This window comes from Melitaea cinxia, chromosome 9, assembly GCF_905220565.1.
Source record: "Melitaea cinxia chromosome 9, ilMelCinx1.1, whole genome shotgun sequence".
Lineage (NCBI taxonomy): Eukaryota > Metazoa > Arthropoda > Insecta > Lepidoptera > Nymphalidae > Melitaea > Melitaea cinxia.
Window position 1 is genome coordinate 6,713,531 of NC_059402.1, and position 18,115 is coordinate 6,731,645.

Here is an 18,115-nt window from a genome sequence, read left to right on the forward strand (position 1 = left end):
AATCGAAAAATAAAATTTTCATAAATATGTTCGTAATTTCTTATATACTAATGTAATTTTTTATGTGTTTCCTACAAAACAAGTAAGTACATTAATCATCTGTTTTATTTTAGATAAGCTTCTGAATTTTTTTTTACACATAGGCCGTTTTGAAATCATAAGAAATGCTTAACAATTTTTGATTACAAACATGCATTTCGACTGAACATTTTTTAATTTTTTTTTTTAATCTTAACCCACATGTCTTTAGGTAACTACAGACTACAGATTATATTATTTAGGTTTTATAAAGTGCCATTTTTTTTATCTTTTTCTTCAAGAAAACTTGGTAAAATCTTTATTCATTCATTTCAAATAATCGATTAATAAATAAAGTATTTTTTTTAAAAAAAGGTATTTGTTTTCTTAAATCCTTCATACTAAATAAAAATATAAATTTGTAGATTATAAAATCAAAACATTTATAACACATTAGAAATCAATGATATAATCATATGAATGAAACGCAATATATATAAAAATATTTAAATTTAGTTCAATCAAAACCGGACGGTACAACAGATTTACAAGAATTGACTCCCAAATTCACATTATTATCAGTATTCCGACAGGATACGAATAATTTAGAAACTGTTGTTACTACAATTATTATGTTTTAATTTTAATATGTTAATGTTTTGTTTTTATTTAAAGAAATCAATTTAATCTTCTCATAATAATACATATTTATTTTGGAATGTTAATATTATTTTAATGGCATTTTTATATAAAGCAATTGCATAAAAAAAATCTAGAGTAGAAAAATAAAAATTTTAAACAAAACAAAATGGCACCACTACATTTTAATATATAGAAATAACATAGAATTGAAAAGTCAAAATTAAAGTAATGTTAAAATTGATAAATAATATTTGTACTTAACAAATATTTATAGGAGCAGATTATATATTAGATTAGAAATAATAAAATAAAATATATTATTGGTAAGAAAACTTATGCAAACATAAATAATTAGACATTAACGTAAATGATTGATTTTTATACAAGTAATAAGTAAAGTATTAAAAATAACAAAATTTGAAAATTATTTCACATGATCAATAATAAATAATTTATGCTTCATTTAAAAATCATAAGAAAATAGATTTTTATAATTTTAAAATTCCTAACATACTTGTAATAATAAACATAACTTGTAATATTTATATTATATCATTTATCTATATTCTACTATTACTTCTGACATATACTAGTATAACTGTACTTTTTAATGTAGATTGCCCAAAACATAAGGCCATTTTATTAAACAAAAAAAAAAAAAAGTGAAAAAGTGAAAATATGAAAATATGAAAATAATCATGTTTCCATTTTATATAACATAAATTGTATATGACTGATCCACAGTACAATTAAAATGATAGAAAAATTTGTTGAAATTAAGTTCCCACTAAACTGAAAAAATAACATGATTGCTTTATCGAAGCTTGCGATTCTCAGTCGCAGATTAGGATATTTAAATCACAATATACATGTAATGTTCATAGAAATTAGCAAAGAAGAATGCGAAAATCTTGCGATTCATATTAGTCGCAGCTTGAAGATCGCGATGGAAAGTGAAAGGCAAAGAGATTCAAACGCGAGCTTGTACTCCCGGCTGGGGGAGCATTACGACCGTGTTGGTGGACACTTGTTGGTTCTGCTCTGCAGGTGGTGAGGGCTAGAACGACAAAAAAAATAAAATAAAATAATCGATCTATAGGTCAAGGGGAATATCACAGAAAAAAACTAAAAAAGAGGAATGTGTCAAAATAACAACTCTTTTGTCAGACTTTCTTTTAGGTTTAGACAGTCTTTTGTAGATTTTATTTTTTATAATATGTCACATTTGAAGTTGAGATCAATAGTCTACGATTGGTTTTAATTTTGTTTAAAAAAAAAAACAACTCCTACATAAGAGTTTTTAAACTTGAAACTTGGTTAGAATGCAGTATTCTAATTAAAAATCCATTTTACTTTTACAAAAAGTACTTCACAATCACAATCAAATCACAAAAAAAAAACAAAACTCACAGCGGCAAGCGGCATATCGGCGGAGGTCATGAGCGTGGCGGCGTGGTAGGAGGGCGGCGGCGCCTGCTTGACGGCCTCCTCATAGTCAGGCAGCAGGCTGGAGTAGGGCGGCGCCTGGCTCGCGTGTGGACTGTGAGCGGAGTTGGCCGCGCTCGCCGGCGACGAGATCACGAAGGGCGTCAGCGTCAGCGAGTGCGAGCGCATCGTCAAATACTTGTAGCAGCGCCACACCATGCTGATGCAGTAACCCTGAGGGACGGACACATGTGAAAATTAAACTATTTATTAGTCCCGATATGCATTTTATATTCACCTTTTTATTGAGTTCAAGGCCCTACGTGAGCTTGCGCACGTGCACATGTGAAGTACTTAAAGTAGCCCTGCCAAACATAAGTTTGTAGTCTGGTTTATTTGCCATACCGTACCTTGAGCAGCACGGCGAGCAGGAAGGCGGAGAGCACGACGAGCGCCAGCGCGGGCGCCGGCAGCTCCAGCAGCTGCTCGCGCCACGGCACGTGCCGCGCCTCCTTCACCAGCAGGTGGATGGAGCGCAGGTAGCACAGGTAGCCCGTCGCCGTCAGTCTGTGCCGGAGATACAATTGCGATTAATTAACTTTAAAGGTAAAGTATTAGGGCTTCTTTCGAGTTAAATATACAGCCCAGTGAAAGGCAGTTGTTCAAGGAACATCGTGGTTCAAAAAAACGTCGTTTTGTAATATGTGAATTTTCCGAGGACGTACAACTAAGGTCAGACAGCCTTTTTGTGCGCAACGGGGAACAAAAATATCGTAGGGAAACATTTACATTTTGAAGAACACTATGAGATCCGCCAATCTAGAATGGCAACTTAACCATTTATTTTAACTTTTCCTTTATAGGAAAATGAATATGGACTTCCTTTGATGACCAATATGTCAGGCAGCGTTGCACAACTGCATGTGACGTTGCATGTTGCGACGTTTTACGTACAAGATGACGACCATGATACGCGACTTATTCTCTGTAGGTGACGATTGATATGTTGCGTAATAAAAAAATTACATAATTGGTAAACGTGATAAGAAACATATAAGATTTAAAGCAATTGAGCGTTTTACATTTTTAAATACAAAGCTACTTTGGTATAACTATATTACCGTAATAAAGTTGAAGAGTCAGTGTTTCGAAAATTGCTTAATATGTTGAAATTTATTCGTCCACTTTATTGAGGAAGTTAACATTTAATAATAATAATAATTATAACATAATTGTAAACTCAAATGCTTTATTTTATTTCTAACATTAAATTTTAATTATTTTTAATTAATTCTATTTCTTTTTTATATTGAAATAATACAGGAGTAATTTTCAAAAGTGGTCTATCCATTTGTGGAAAAGTTGACGATTAATTCGAAAAATTATGTTATAAATAACGTTAAACTTTTATTTGTTAATTTATTTTAACATACCTACGCTATTTTACTTGCATGCTCATAAATACAACTTCTTGCAATGATAATATTATTAAATGTAAACATAGTTTTTATTTACATATACATGTAGTGTGGGGGGATTACAGAAACATTCAAATGACGCACGCTCACCTTTGTAGGCAGTATAAATTTGATACAAAATATTATTTAGTCAACAACCATAATATTGTTAGATCAGTTCATGACAAATGCATGGGCTTTCTTACCCTTATATTCTAAATATAAAATTACATGGATAAATGTACACAGCTAGTACATACAATAATACAGAAATTTCACTTACACAGTGATAGCAAAGTCAAATATTTGTAGGCAGAAGAAAGGCAGCAGATGGGCCGGCTTGCCGCGCGATGCTCCGTAAATCAGCATGAGTGTGATAGCCAGTGTACACACTGTAACCAGTGCACCCACATCCACATCATCTACGCAGTTTCAATGGACACAAATTTAAATTGATGATTATACAAAGTGTTTTAATATATTTTATGTAACAATCTGTTTATTATGATTTACTTAGTACGATGAGATGTTACTTAATAATAATTTATGAGAAAACATATGTTTTAATAATAAATTTATGTTTTCTGCTAAATTATTATTAAGTAACATCACATCATATATAAGGGTACACTTGAAATATTCAGAGATATGGATCACTGAGCATTTCAACTGTACCCTTTTTATAAAATTTATTTTTCAAATCAGATGACACATATCCAAATTTTTAGAAAACTCTTCATTTGGATTATAAATCTTAATGAATATTATAATAATAAATCTATAACTGTTATAAATCTTAACTAAATTAGTTAACACGCTAGTAATCGTGATATAATGAATCAAAACTTAATTAATATGTCATTTCATAAACCGAAAAAGGATATCTATAAGGAATGCCATATATACTATACAAATAAAAATACAATGACTGAAGAAGAAAAACAAAAACAAGAAAATCACATGAGAAGACTAAAGCTAGAGAAATGGAGGAAAATGATAAAAAAGAAGCTATAGAAAGTGAAGGAAGAATAATTACCGCGTTTTGATTTTCAAAAAATTTTAAATTGTCCCCATGGCAATGTAGGTTTATTTTATAAAAGAAATTAAATCTGTGGAAAAGGAGGAGGTCATGGACTGTTCTTCGAGTCCTAAGTTCAGGCATTTTAAAAAAGGCTAGGCGCCGGTTGTATGGGTTCCTGTGAGAGATACCGCTGTATGTATACGCAAGAATTATCGTTATCATTTTGATGATGAAAATAATATGAGCTTAATAACTAAAAAAAGTTATACATCAATAATTGTGTTCGCAGGCAAACAAAGAAAAACCGACTTCAATTATATCGACAAGTAATACAACGTAGGTAGACGAAAAAATAGTGAAGTAAATACGCATTATCAAAGATTACTCCAAAAGTTGTAATCAGATCTCGATGAAATTTAAATGTGACTACAGGATGAGCATCGGCTTTCGATTAAATTAAATATCATCAAAATCGGTACACCCAGTAAAAAGTTATGCAGATTTTCGAGAGTTTCCCTCGATTCCTCTGGGATCCCATCATCAGATCCTGGTTTCCTTATCATGGTACCAAACTAGGAATATCTCCTTTCCAACAAAAAAATAATTATCAAAATCGGTTTATAAACGATGGAGTTATCCCCGAACATACATAAAAAAAAAATATACAGTCGAATTGAGTAACCTCCTCCTTTTTTGAAGTCGGTTAAAAAGAAAAATGACAATATTTTAAATACAGAAGTTTTAGTTCCATGTTACACTGATCTTAAGATTAGTAATATTACCTATTATATCCGCAAAATTTAATGATGTATTAAGTCTTTGTCAAGGACATACTTCAAGAATCTTATAGTTTTATCAACAACTATCTCACAGTGGCATTGTTGCAGAACAGAACAGTAGCGATTCATCTGACTAGTTTTCGATTATTATAACTAGCTGCTGCCCGCGACGTCGTCTGCGTGAACGCTATACAGCACCAAAAATACCTACGATTATACCTTTTAAAATAACATTCATTTACCCGTTTCTTCTTTACATTTCATATCATATCAAGGTTGTTTTAGGTGAAATTTGTGATTTTTACGCTTCTTACGACCCATTTTTTAGATATTATGATAGTTTACACGGAGCATAACGTCGTAACTCAATCATACGACTTTATTCACGAAGTCAATAACAACCTGATCGAAAGCATAAGGTTGTAACAACAAGATACGACGTTTTTGCAATAATTATGATATAAAGTCGTAAGTAACTAAAATGAGTTATTTTTTATTTCATTTAGAGTCAGACATTATATTTTTAAGTGAATTATTGATCATATAAAGTAAAAATACTGATTAAAGATGTATCTCAAACGAACTTTAACAGTAACGGTAATAAAAATGGCTCTCCTGAAAAAAAAAAGCATTTTTATGTCTTACGACCCATGGTGGCTCTTAGGCAAAAAAGCATTTGGACATTTTTTATAGGTATGTTATATATATATATATTGTCTGATCTACAATTTTTATCTGGGCTAATTTTATGATAAAACTTACTAAGCTACTACTACTGCACTACTACTTACGTACTAACTACTTTTGCTAAAAATCGTGTAAAACCCATTATGCCTTTGACCCCGAGTAAATTTTTTTTCCAGGTGTCGGATCGATGAGGACTTTTTACGTTTCATTTATTATAGTTTTTTGGACAATCCTACCAATTTTCAGCCAAGTGTGAATTTTGGTAATCTCATCCCTAGTTTTTGGTTTAATTTGACCGGACTATAAATAACTGACATAACTGTAAAAAGTGACAAGTAAAGTGACTCAATGACTGACCCGACAATCAAACTACATTCATTCAAAGAATTAAAAAAAACTGTTTTAACATACTAATAGATTTTGACATAAAAAACTTACGATATATAAGACTGTGATCTCGTGGATGTGAAGATCCATGTTGTGGGTAGAGGCTAGGACGCGTCTCAACATTAGATAGAGGAGTAGGCATAGCAGCTCCTATCTCACCCCTGGCAGAGACTGGTGCTGAATCACGTTCCAACTCATCTAATAGACTGGGGTCACGCACTACAGCTGCCAGAAATCCCAGTGCTATCAGGTGTAACAGCTATAAAAGCAAAAAAAATATTAAAAACTTAATATAATATACTTGACTATGAATAATATTATCCATAATACTAATTTTAAACGGACAGCCCATAAACTTAGCAATAACCAATTTCATTCACCTTTTTTTAAGTTTTCTAACATTGCTAGTAGGTTCTTATGGAATGAAAAATTAAGAAAACTGGACAAAAAAAAAAATGGAAAATTTCAGAAATATTCTCTTATTCTACAACTTATTTAGCAATCATTTACAATTTGCTAGACAGTATGTCTGAGGAGTAAGTTAGTTACTTATAAGACATCTTTTGGTAAGTCTTTAGATTAAGGGCTGTCGAATTATCTAAGCTCAAAATTTGACCATATATCGGCAAAATTAGTTTATTAAAAAAAATAACTCTAATAAAAACCCTAATAAATATAAAACAATAACAAAATTAACCCTAGCCGATCTAACTTCAAAATGACAGTTCTTAATCTAAAGACTAGCCCATCTTTTCATTACCAAATGCCATGTGCCAAGTAGTATAGTTCCAGTGCGGACGTGCAGGCAGAAACAGCAACGCCATTCCTTGCTGCGCTCTGTCCCCAGTTTAGGACGAAAACTTAACATTTTCCCTACAAAAAACAAGGAACTTTTTAGTTCTAATCTCAAACTGAACATTAGACAAACATTAATTAATATAAACTGAGTGTGTATACAGTTGTTACAAGATAACTTTCACAATCTATTATAACTTAACTAGTTTATCATCATCATCATCACTTCAGCTTAATATGGTCCACTGCTGGCACATAGGCACCCACAAGTTTGCTACTAGTTTATTATAACTTAAGGGGCTACACTATCTCAGCTTAAATTCAGGTTTCACCCGTACTAACACACATGAGAATTGAGAGCACTTGGTTGTTTATCGCGTGAATTATATGTATTTTCTCCCCACAAACATTACCAATAATTATTTTTTTAAAAACGCAACATATAATATGTTCTTCATGCTTATTTTAATTACCATGCTTAATCTCAAGTCCATACCTTCTATATTTACTGAGATATTAAGGTTTCAATACAAAAATAGAGGTAACTTTGCGATATTTTTGTATCGAGAAAATTTTATGGAATCGTGTTTTCGAAACATATGAAAGATAGTTTATGTCCTGAACTTTACCATACATAAATTTCAAACTTAAATATTCAGTAGTTTGGAAGATATGGACATCCTGCAGAGTTGAAAATAAGCAATTTGAGGTAGCATACACTCTTGTGTCATTTAATGACTTTTTCGTAATAATATTTTTATTAAAATTGTTATTATTTTATGCTCTAAATTAGTATGCTATATTTAACGTAATCAGTTTACTTCCGATTTCGATATACTGTCTCATAGTACTAAAAAAAAAGAGCCTTCAGTCTTAAGAGGAAAGGGTACCGGGTCTTTCTCCATACAAACGTAGTCGACTGTTTTCTCCCTGGATAATGACACTAGATCAAATATTTTTGTGACATAGAACTCTTTGCTGCCATGACCATGCCCCTATGTTTTGATTTTTTTCATATTCTTATTATCATAGGAATTAGGAGACTTCAAAAACTCAAAATACTGCATAATTTTTTGTACATTTTCAGACACTCATTAAAAAATATATACGCATATTTTCAAAAAAATGAAAACATAGGGGCATAGCCGAAGTCTTCTTTTATATTCTAAAAAATTTTTTTTTAAAAAATTGCCATGTTTTGAGGAGAAAACAGTCGACTACGAAACACTGTTTTGGTTAAAAATTATATACCTAAAACGGTCTGAGCTGCAGTTGTCACTTTCTTGCTTTTTGGGGGATAGGTCTGGGGGAGGGAAGGGTCAAAGCAATACGTATATACGCCAGCGAAGTGATGCCTCATAGTCGACAATTATATCGATACACTAGTGATGTAATTTTTAGTCGATATTTTCTAAAATTCGTATTAACAAAATTAAATAATTTCTCTTTTCATAACTACAATAAAACCGTATTTGTATATGCGGTTTTTATTGTAACACTGTGCAAACCTGGGCTAACGAAGGGTTTCGCTAACAAATAACAATGATAATTATGGTAAATAACTGTGTTGTTTGTTTTTGGTATCAAATTAAAGGGCTCAATACAAGGATTTCAAAAAAGTATATTATGATTATTATTACCGTAATACTAATAAAAAATACAATAAGAAAGTTTAAAAAATTAGGACTCTGCTCTTTTCCATGCCTATGCCAAGCAAGCTGCGAGCCGCGCTTCTTCCTCGCCTCCTAGGCGAAAAACAACTTCGGGGTTTACTCTTTCCAATATATATATTTTTTTTATCAATTTCGGAATACTCTGTAAAAAGCTATGCATAGTCAAACATAAATAAATATAGGTACGTGGCGACTTTAGAACCTCTGTTTTTTTTTCATCGGTAAAAAATTGCTTAGTTGTTTTCTTGACATAACTGAGGAGCAGATTATTAAATTTGGTCGAATCTATGTACCTATGCAATTCGTATTTGGACTTCGCAAATAGAATCATATTTCTGGATTGCGTAAAAAACTCAAGTGGCACCACTGGCGTAGCATTCCTTGGAACCCCGGGAACCTTGGGGCCCTGTATCAAAATTAGTGGGGGGGGGGGCAGGCAAATGATGGGTAAAAAAATGCTTGCATTGAATTAAAATAAATATTTATTGATTATAAGTTATTACTTCCTCCTAGAATAGACAATAGTGAGTGTAGTCTGCTGTAGCTGTTCCTGTTCCATCGAAATCCTTAGTTAATTTTTTATCAGTTTTAGTTTTGAAAAACATCAAGTTAATACCTCCGGAAAACTGGATGCAAGGTTATTGAATTTTATCAGTAATAATTCCATGAGTTCTTTAATGGAATGAATGTTTTGAATTTCGGATTTTAAGCTAAATTAAAGAGCTTGTAGTTCCAAGTTGGAGAGTTATTAGCCTTGACCTGCAGCAATAGATGCGGGGGATCGTTCGCTTCAGCCTGTGAGGCCAATACTATTAGTGAATTCCTATGAATCTTCCGCATCTATAAGGGGGATTCACAGGCGCATAACCTGAAGAAGAGATTCAACGCTGCCTCCAGGTCTTACAGGTAGTAAATCGCTAGGGCAAAGTTCAAACACAGCAGAATTGGCGAGAGACTATTGGGCTTTCCAAATGGAACCCGTGCCTTTTGTTTCTTACAAAAGCTGTCGAAGGTAACGTTTTTTAGTCTACACTTCCATCATTGCGCGAACCTGAATGCTCTCTGGCACATTATGCGAAAAAGTAAGCGAAAATTCTTTGCACTCTTTTTGCGTCGAATTCAACTCTTGACGATGAGGGAAAAGCACCATCGAGCATTCCACAGTGCGAGCACGCGATGCGTAATGTGCACTATGAGCAGTGTCGTTTGTCGTGTTCTGCATTCTTTCGATGCCAAGAAGTCTAGTGGTGCTAATAGTATCCACCAGTGGTTTGCAACCAATGTGTGAGCTTCGTGCGCATTCTTTCCGCGTACATTCAAAGTGTGGAATGACCTTACTAAAATTTGGGGGTTTTCAAGCGTCTAGTGTCTACATCTTTTCTCTAAAGGCCATGGGCGACGGTAGCCGTTATAAATCAGATGGCTTCGTCTGCTTGTGTGCCCCATTCTTATATAAAAAAAGATTAATTCATTGTTCATAATGATTAACTGAATCCCGAAATAAACGATACAGAATGTTATCCACAACTGGGCGCACGCTTGACTTGGATAAAAGGGGATTGCTTTTCAGACTTCAGTCATTTCTGAAGTGAAAACTCTATAGGTATGTATGCCATTTTTTTATTCTTTTTTCCAGGAAGCACAAGATTAAGTGACATTGTGGATAATATTTTACTAATTTTTGCTTACACACCTTACCTGTAATACCCTGTAAATAGGGGGCCCCGTATCATCGATACGGCTGATACGGCAGTAGTTACGCCCTGAGTGGCACCCAATTCCCTACTGCGGGAATACGTATATTCTCAACTTACTTTACTCTATTCATTTTAACCCTGTTGTACCTGCTTATCTAAAACGACGATTTAAATTTCTTAGTGATTCCAATGAACGCAGTCTTCGTTCTGAGGAAAGCTTACTTCTTGAATTTCCCTCTCACTCCTCTTTCTTTTATACTAAATCTTTCACTGTTCAAGCTTGTCGACTTAGGAATTCTATAGACGTGTAAAATCGGTTTCTATTTTTAACCGACTTCCAAAAAAGGAGAAAGCTCTCAATTTAACTGTATTTTTTATGTATGTTACTTCAGAACTTTTGACTGAGTGGACCGATTTCAACAAATTTTTTTTTTAATCGAAAGGTGGTGTGTGTCATTTGGTCTCACTTAAGTTTATTTGAGATCTAACAACAACTTTTCGAGTTATATAAATAATACGTTTTTACTTGACTATTTTCGTCGACCTACGTTGTATTATACCGCGTAACTTTTTACTGGGTGTAACGATTTTGATGATTTTTAATTTAATCAAAAGCTGATGTTTATCGTGTAGTCATATTTAAATTTTACCGAGATCTGATAAGAACTTTTTGAGTAATCTTTAATAACGCGTATTTACTTGACTATATTTTCGTCTACCTTTGTTGTATTACATGTCGATGTAATTGAAGTCGGCTTTTTTTCCTTTGCGTACAAGTCGAACTCGGTCCACCCAGTCAAAAGTTCTGAAGTAAAATATATACAAAAAAAAAAAAGAAAAATAGTCGAATTAAGAACCTCCTCCTTTTTTGGAAGTCGGTTAAAAATCATTTTGATACGTATTATTATTTTCTGTTGGTGTACAATAAAGTGTATTGTTATGTTATGTCATGTTAATCAACCACTCTTTAAAAAAATTGAATAGATTACGTAATTTGCCTAACTAAAAAAACATAAATAAAATAATAATTGAAAAAGCCGCCTTCATGATTTTTGTGAGTGTACAGTACATAATGTGTGAAATTGTTGTGATTTATTTAGCTATCTTTGTGTAATTATTGAATTTTTATCTTGTTCAGGCCTTTTTAATTGACTTTCTAATAGTTGTTCTTCACGCAGGCGGCTTTTCTTGTTTTTTTTTTCTTTAATTATAATATTATTTTTAACCATTATTATATCGCCGCAATTATATGTTAATTAATACATATAACCTATACCTATGTACTAATAACTGCGACAAACATGAGACATTACAAATTATACAGGTACTAAGACAAACGTTTTATACTATGTATGTACTACATTACATAATATATATATTATTCTTACACTTATACTATATACTACATGTATACACTATAATTATGTATGTATCTCAATACCCATTCTTACACACACCTCAACCATGTAATTACATACCTAATTCATAAATAAAGTACCTAAGTATTTCGATAATTACCTACAAAAATATAGTAATGTATCAAGTCACAAAGAGTAACCAAGTCAAAATAATAAAACATAATAATAGGTAGTTTACGAAATCCAATAATAGTAAAGCCGAATCACAGCAATACGATGCAGAACAAATTCAATAAAACAAGCCAAATTCAGAAAAATAGCACTATGCGCTATATGTACTCGTAGTCAATAAGAAACGAAAGATGCGAATACTCAAATATCGTCAACAATTAATAGCTGAATAGCCGGCGCACGCACACTAAGAACGCGACAGTCACACGTAGAAAAAACGGAGCGGAGATGGTGCGGGGCGCGGTAGCGGCATGCAGCGCGACAGAAACATTTTATTCAAATACCTATTTTTGAAAAGTCTCTTCGGTACCCTTTCCTCTTAATCGTGTGTGGAATAAACAAACAATAATTTACGTTACATGTTGTTGTATACTCTGTCCTCTTCAGTCATTTGCAATTCAAGTCTAATAAAATATTTTCTTATCATTCATCGATTTTACAGCAACATTACACGTATCAAAATAACGCATATTATTATGTTAAATTAGTTACCGAACAAATAACTCATTGAATCGATTCATGAAATGTCTTCAAAACAGTATTTATTCCTTTGGAAAATGTAATGAATCATAACAAATATGTATACTTCACTAATCATTTCTATCAGCTAGCTATATGGCGTAATGAAGTGAAAAAAATTATGCGACATATTACAAGTGCTTCTTTAAAACAAAATTATATAAAATACCTTACCTTTTTACGTTTTAATTACAAATAATTTTGTTGAAACAGGAAAACGACTCGATTAATATTTGGAAATACTTTACACTGGTGGTGATTCCAGTGTGACCAGATTTCATTTAGCGAATCTACTGCTAGTGGAGGCTAAAAACTACTAAATTTTACCAAAAGAGAAGGACAAAATACTAAAAATCTATTACACTTCTTCGCTGTTGTGTTACAACGAAGAAGCATAATTATTCCCTTGATTATAACGATAAAACAATAATATGAACAAAGAAAATACCATAAATTAGATAAATCAATGTTTATTACTAAAAAATTAAAATCTATAGAAATATAGGTATTTTTTAAATTGTGGTCGAGTTATGGTTATTTTTCTTTATGTAAGGTAACATTGTCATAAAGCTGAGTCCATTAATTTGATTTGAAAGCCCTGTTTCTTAGCATCTATAACCTTTCGTATGTTGAAACACCGGCTCCCGGTATAAACACATTTTCGCCGGAACTGTTGACATACCGGGAGCCGGTATGGGTAAGTGTGTTCTCATAATCGCTCTAAAGCACGTCATTGTATATACCCTATCCTTTCTAACACGTTACAAATGCATAAAGAAGAAACAGGCTGACTAGTGAAGCCAAAATCTCGCGCAGCTTTAGTGTAAAAAATTTAAACACGAGTCAGTCAAAACTCCGCCATCGCCTAGGTGACTACTTATTTTTTTTGTTGGTGAAAACTTGTGTTTTATCTTAAAGTGATTCGCTGAATATTAGAAAAAACGATGGAAGGGTAAGTAATTATTGATTATGTGTACAAATTATATAATAGTTCTGTTAATTTTCACTAAAAATCGGTCTGTAACTATCAGCATGTTCAATGTCGAACACGTGACGACGATTTTATTGTCGTCATATTTCAACCAAAAATGGATGAAAAGGCAAGTTGATGTTAGATCTAAGACGTAAAAATAATTAGTTTTGATATATTTCATAGGTAGCATTATATTTCTTTCAAAAACATGAAATTTGTAATGAAAATGTAAAGTACATAGTCTCATACCGGGAGCCGGTTACGTCAACAGCATACGTTTGACAGTCATGTTTTTTGTGTTTCTGGGATGCTTCCTAAGTATGGATATGCCTCAGGAATGTTTTTGTATGCATTAAAATTTTAATTTATTTTTGCAATTTTTTTCATTATCGGTTTTTCTTTTGGTTTTTGTATTGAGCTATTTTTAAAGAAGCTTTACGAAAAAATATGTTTGCACTTTTTTATTTTTTGCATTATTTTCTTTTGCATTGTTTCTTTTTTCGGTGTTTGCATGAACTTTGATTTTTTCTGCTTTTTTAATATAAGAAGACAACGACGATCTCGGAAACGACGTGGAAGTGGAGCGACTACGCGCGGGGTTCGAGGTGGTGCGCAGGGTAGGGGCCGTGTCCGCACGCGCGGCGGTCGTGTTTGTGGTCTTGGTGCTGGTACTGCTGGTCTTGGTGCTCATAGGCCCTCAGTTTCTGACTCGTAATTGCTTCTTATTTTTACTAACAAAATGCTTATAAATATTATTAATAATGAATAAAGTATTTTAAACAATTAATTTATATTTCAGTGTAACTAGTGGATCGTTGCAGAGCTATAACGAGGTTCATGCTATGGAAAGGCCACTCCATGAAAGCAGGAGGAGGGAGCTGCAGTCAGTGAAGACAGTACCTGAAGGGTAAATTAATGTTAAATTATTATAGTTTATTCTATAGTAAGTGTTTCATTATTCTGGTATATGGTAATAAAATTAACACTTTTTTTTGTAGATACCAATCCTTATGGTCGTCCATACAAGAAATGGTGCTCCCCTCCCCCTCTACGAGTCAAGAGTCTCCGATGTGCTCGGCTCCACCGTCTCCGGCTCTGTAAGTATACTGTTATTTTTTAAATTTTCAAATGCAATTAGTTATCAACCGTAACAATTAACATGGAATACCTATATTTGCAGGTATGTTGAATGTGGTGGGAGCGGGCAGTCAACTCCCCGAATTACCACTGTAAAGAGACCCGCGTAAGTTTTCATTTTATTTTATTTGTTTCTAAAGTTTTATTTTATGAAACAAGAAAAAATATTTACATCTTTTTGTTGTTATAGAAATAATGACTCTACTGGAAAGGGCGAGGAGGTTCCGGCTTCGAGGCGGTGCTTGTAAGTTCAAAAATGAGCAAAATTATATTTTTAGTTATTACGATACTGGTACTGATTTTCTTATTTTCTAAGGATTCCTCCAGACGGGGCTTCATCTTCATCATCAGCCGTCAGGGCTCGTCCTTTGAGGGACGCGGAAATTGCCCGAATCTTGAATCATGGTAAGTGAATATTTTTCTTTCAGACCTATCTTTTAGTAGTATATATATATATATATCTGTTTACATAGGTAAAACAGACTACAGTATATTATTATTATTTATACAGGCAGTGAAGAGGATGCTGACAGCGATGATGAAGATGAAGATGAAGATTTAGTTCAACCAGTGCATCTGCTGAGGAGAACTGAAAGACTTTTTATGTCTGAGGAAGACACTGAGGTGCCACCGATAAACGCTGCTATAGACTTTGAGTGGCCACCTCAACTTCCCTCCGGCCTGCAGCCCCAACCTAGCGCCCAGCCCGAGCCCGAACCCAACGCAGAGCCTGAACCCAGTGCCGACCCCGAAGCCAGCGCCGAGCCATACAATAAGTTTGATTTTAAGTGGAGAGGGTTTTCAGAATCTCAAATTCCTCCTGAATTGAGAAGGGAACCATTCTCCGAAATTAATTGTGGTCCCACAGTTCCATTGGCGAGCCCATATGAGGCATTTACTGCTATATGGGATCGCCAAATAATGGAACACATTTCAATGGAGACAAATAGATATGCTCAGCAAGAGGTAACGGCCATAATTCATCAGGGGCTACTTTTGCCAACCAGTCGTATCACGCGATGGCGGGATACGAATCCAGATGAGCTGTACGTGTATTTCGCAATACTCCTAGCGACTGGAATTATTGTGAAATCACGTGCAGACTCATACTGGAATACAGCCCAGGATTTATTATCTTCTCCTGGGTTTTCAGCAACGATGAGCTTTGACCGTTACTTCTTGCTTTCTAAATGTCTCCACTTCTGTAATAATGATGACTGCAACCCACACACAATGACGCGATCGGAGGCAAAGCTTTTTAAGGTGCGTCCTATTACAGATCATCTTAACCAGCGGTTCCAACAGTTATATATTTTATCACAAAATATTGCATTAGACGAAAGTCTGACACAGTGGAAGGGTTGGTTAGATATTAATCAATTCATCCGAAATAAAGCAGCCACAGTCGGAATCAAAACCTACGAGGTTTGTGAGTCTCAGACTGGCTATTTGTGGCGGTTTGAAGTGCACGTAGGGCATGACGAATCTCCACAAGATAGTCCTTTGTCTGGGGTTGTGCCGGCACTTGTGCTTAAACTTCTCAATGGTCTTGAGCACAAGGGCCACACGGTTTGGATGGATAACTTTTATAACTCTCCTGCGCTTGCGCGAGAGTTAAAGGTACGGGGTTTTGACTGTGTTGGCACTCTTCGCTTGAACCGTCAGTTTGTTCCCACTGAACTGACTAATCTGACCAAGGGAGCTTTGGCTGTAGGCCAAGTTTGTGGCTGCACTTCAGGCGATGTGGATCTGGTGGTATGGCGAGATAAGAACCTCGTTTCTCTTATCTCGACGTATCATGGGTTAACAACGGTGAAGTGTGGCGACGTACTAAAGCCCTCAATAGTACCCGATTACAATGTGTGCATGGGTGGTGTTGATCGCAAAGATCAAATGATTGCCATGTACCCAATAGAAAGGCGGCGGAATCGGGTGTGGTACAAAAAGTTTTTCAGACGTCTGTTAAATGTTAGTGTCCTGAATGCGTTCATACTCCTCCGCACACAGCGACCTCTTACCCACCGAAGGTTCCGTGAAACTTTGGTAAGGGAATTGGTCGCAAAACACAAGCCACTTTCACCCTCAGCAGGTACAGCTCGACCAGTGGGACATTTTCCGGCTCAGTATGACTTTCTGGCCGGAAAACAACACGAACGCCAGCGCAGATTTTGCGCTGTATGCAAAAAACGTACAACTGCATATTGCAGGCAGTGCAATGTTCCACTGTGCGTGTTCACCTGCTTTGAGCCACATCACACTTAACAGTAACACATCACACAAACAGTAGTATACCTATACGCACAGCTACTCAGGAACACACAGGAGTCTGAAACGCTTTATGCCGCCAGTTCAGTGGGAATTAGGAAGGTAAGTATATTTGTCCAAATCGTGAAACAGTAAGACAATTAAGGCTGTATATCGATGCCTAACAGCCAAAAAGGGATAAGCGACATTTTTTGAGAAATTGAGTTGTATACATAGTTAGAATCGTCGTTTTTTTCTGCGTCTAACTATGTATACAACTCAATTTCTCAAAAAATGTTGCTTATCCCTTTTTGGCTGTTAGGCATCGATATGTATATTTATGTATTTGTAAGTAATATTTTTACGTATTTATTTCTTTATTTACGTAGGTTTCATTTTCATTAAAAATATCTATCTATCTATGTATATTTATTATTATTAGCAATATTTTGGGTAAAATATATCATTGTAGTTCCCTCGGTTGCGTCATTCGTTTGGATTACAGTCATCATTATTTGAGAGTGCTGCCAACCCTTTTAATCTACAAGAAATATCAGTGCTGCTAACCCTTGTATTCTACAAGCAATATCCCACGAAATCAGGGACTATATTTGATCTTATCATTAGCTATGACTGCAATATTCATTTTTTGAATTAGCAAAAATTTATAAAAGTACTTATACTAAATGTGTAAATATCAACTACTCAAATGCAGTGGTAAATTTATCAAAAAACGTTAGATTTAGCGTTCAAAACATTCTGTTGGCAGCTCTCTGGTTAGTATTTTGGTATATTTATATTTATCATTTTTGGTGTTTTTAAAAAAACTGACCGTTACGTTACCGGAATGTGACCGGAATGCAATTTTTTTACCTATGCAATGTGTAACATATTAAAGTGCAAAGCTCATATACCCCAATTAGATAAAAATGTTTTGAATGTACATTAGTAAAAAAACAAACACTATACTCGTGAGAACCATACCTTGAAAATATGTTATACGAAAAGTCGTATCCATACTTTTTTACCCTCTCAGGTACCAAAATGAACCATTTTTTACTACTTTTATCAA

The 18,115-nt window shown here is 34.1% G+C and overlaps 1 protein-coding gene across 1 annotated transcript; it reads right to left on the reverse strand.

Annotated features, from left to right (window-relative positions):
* Positions 1-1,266: 1,266 nt before the first annotated feature.
* Positions 1,267-12,957, reverse strand: LOC123656701 (lysosomal-associated transmembrane protein 4A). The gene is made up of 7 exons (XM_045592363.1): positions 12,864-12,957; positions 7,177-7,289; positions 6,468-6,675; positions 3,826-3,964; positions 2,496-2,652; positions 2,074-2,319; positions 1,267-1,717 (listed from the first exon to the last, which is right to left on the reverse strand). The coding sequence occupies exons 2-7, from the start codon at positions 7,282-7,284 to the stop codon at positions 1,631-1,633; spliced, it is 945 nt and encodes a 314-aa protein (XP_045448319.1). The 5' UTR covers positions 7,285-7,289; positions 12,864-12,957; the 3' UTR covers positions 1,267-1,630.
* Positions 12,958-18,115: the final 5,158 nt, after the last annotated feature.

Excerpts from the sequence above, each read along its gene's own strand:
- LOC123656701 (XM_045592363.1), bottom strand. The coding sequence starts at position 7,284 with ATGTTAAGTTTTCGTCCTAAACTGGGGACAGAGCGCAGCAAGGAATGG. Across the intron at positions 3,965-6,467 it reads AGATCACAGTCTTATATATC|ATGATGTGGATGTGGGTGCA; the intron begins GTAAGTTTTTTA and ends GAAACTGCGTAG. Across the intron at positions 2,653-3,825 it reads TTTGACTTTGCTATCACTGT|ACTGACGGCGACGGGCTACC; the intron begins GTAAGTGAAATT and ends TCTCCGGCACAG.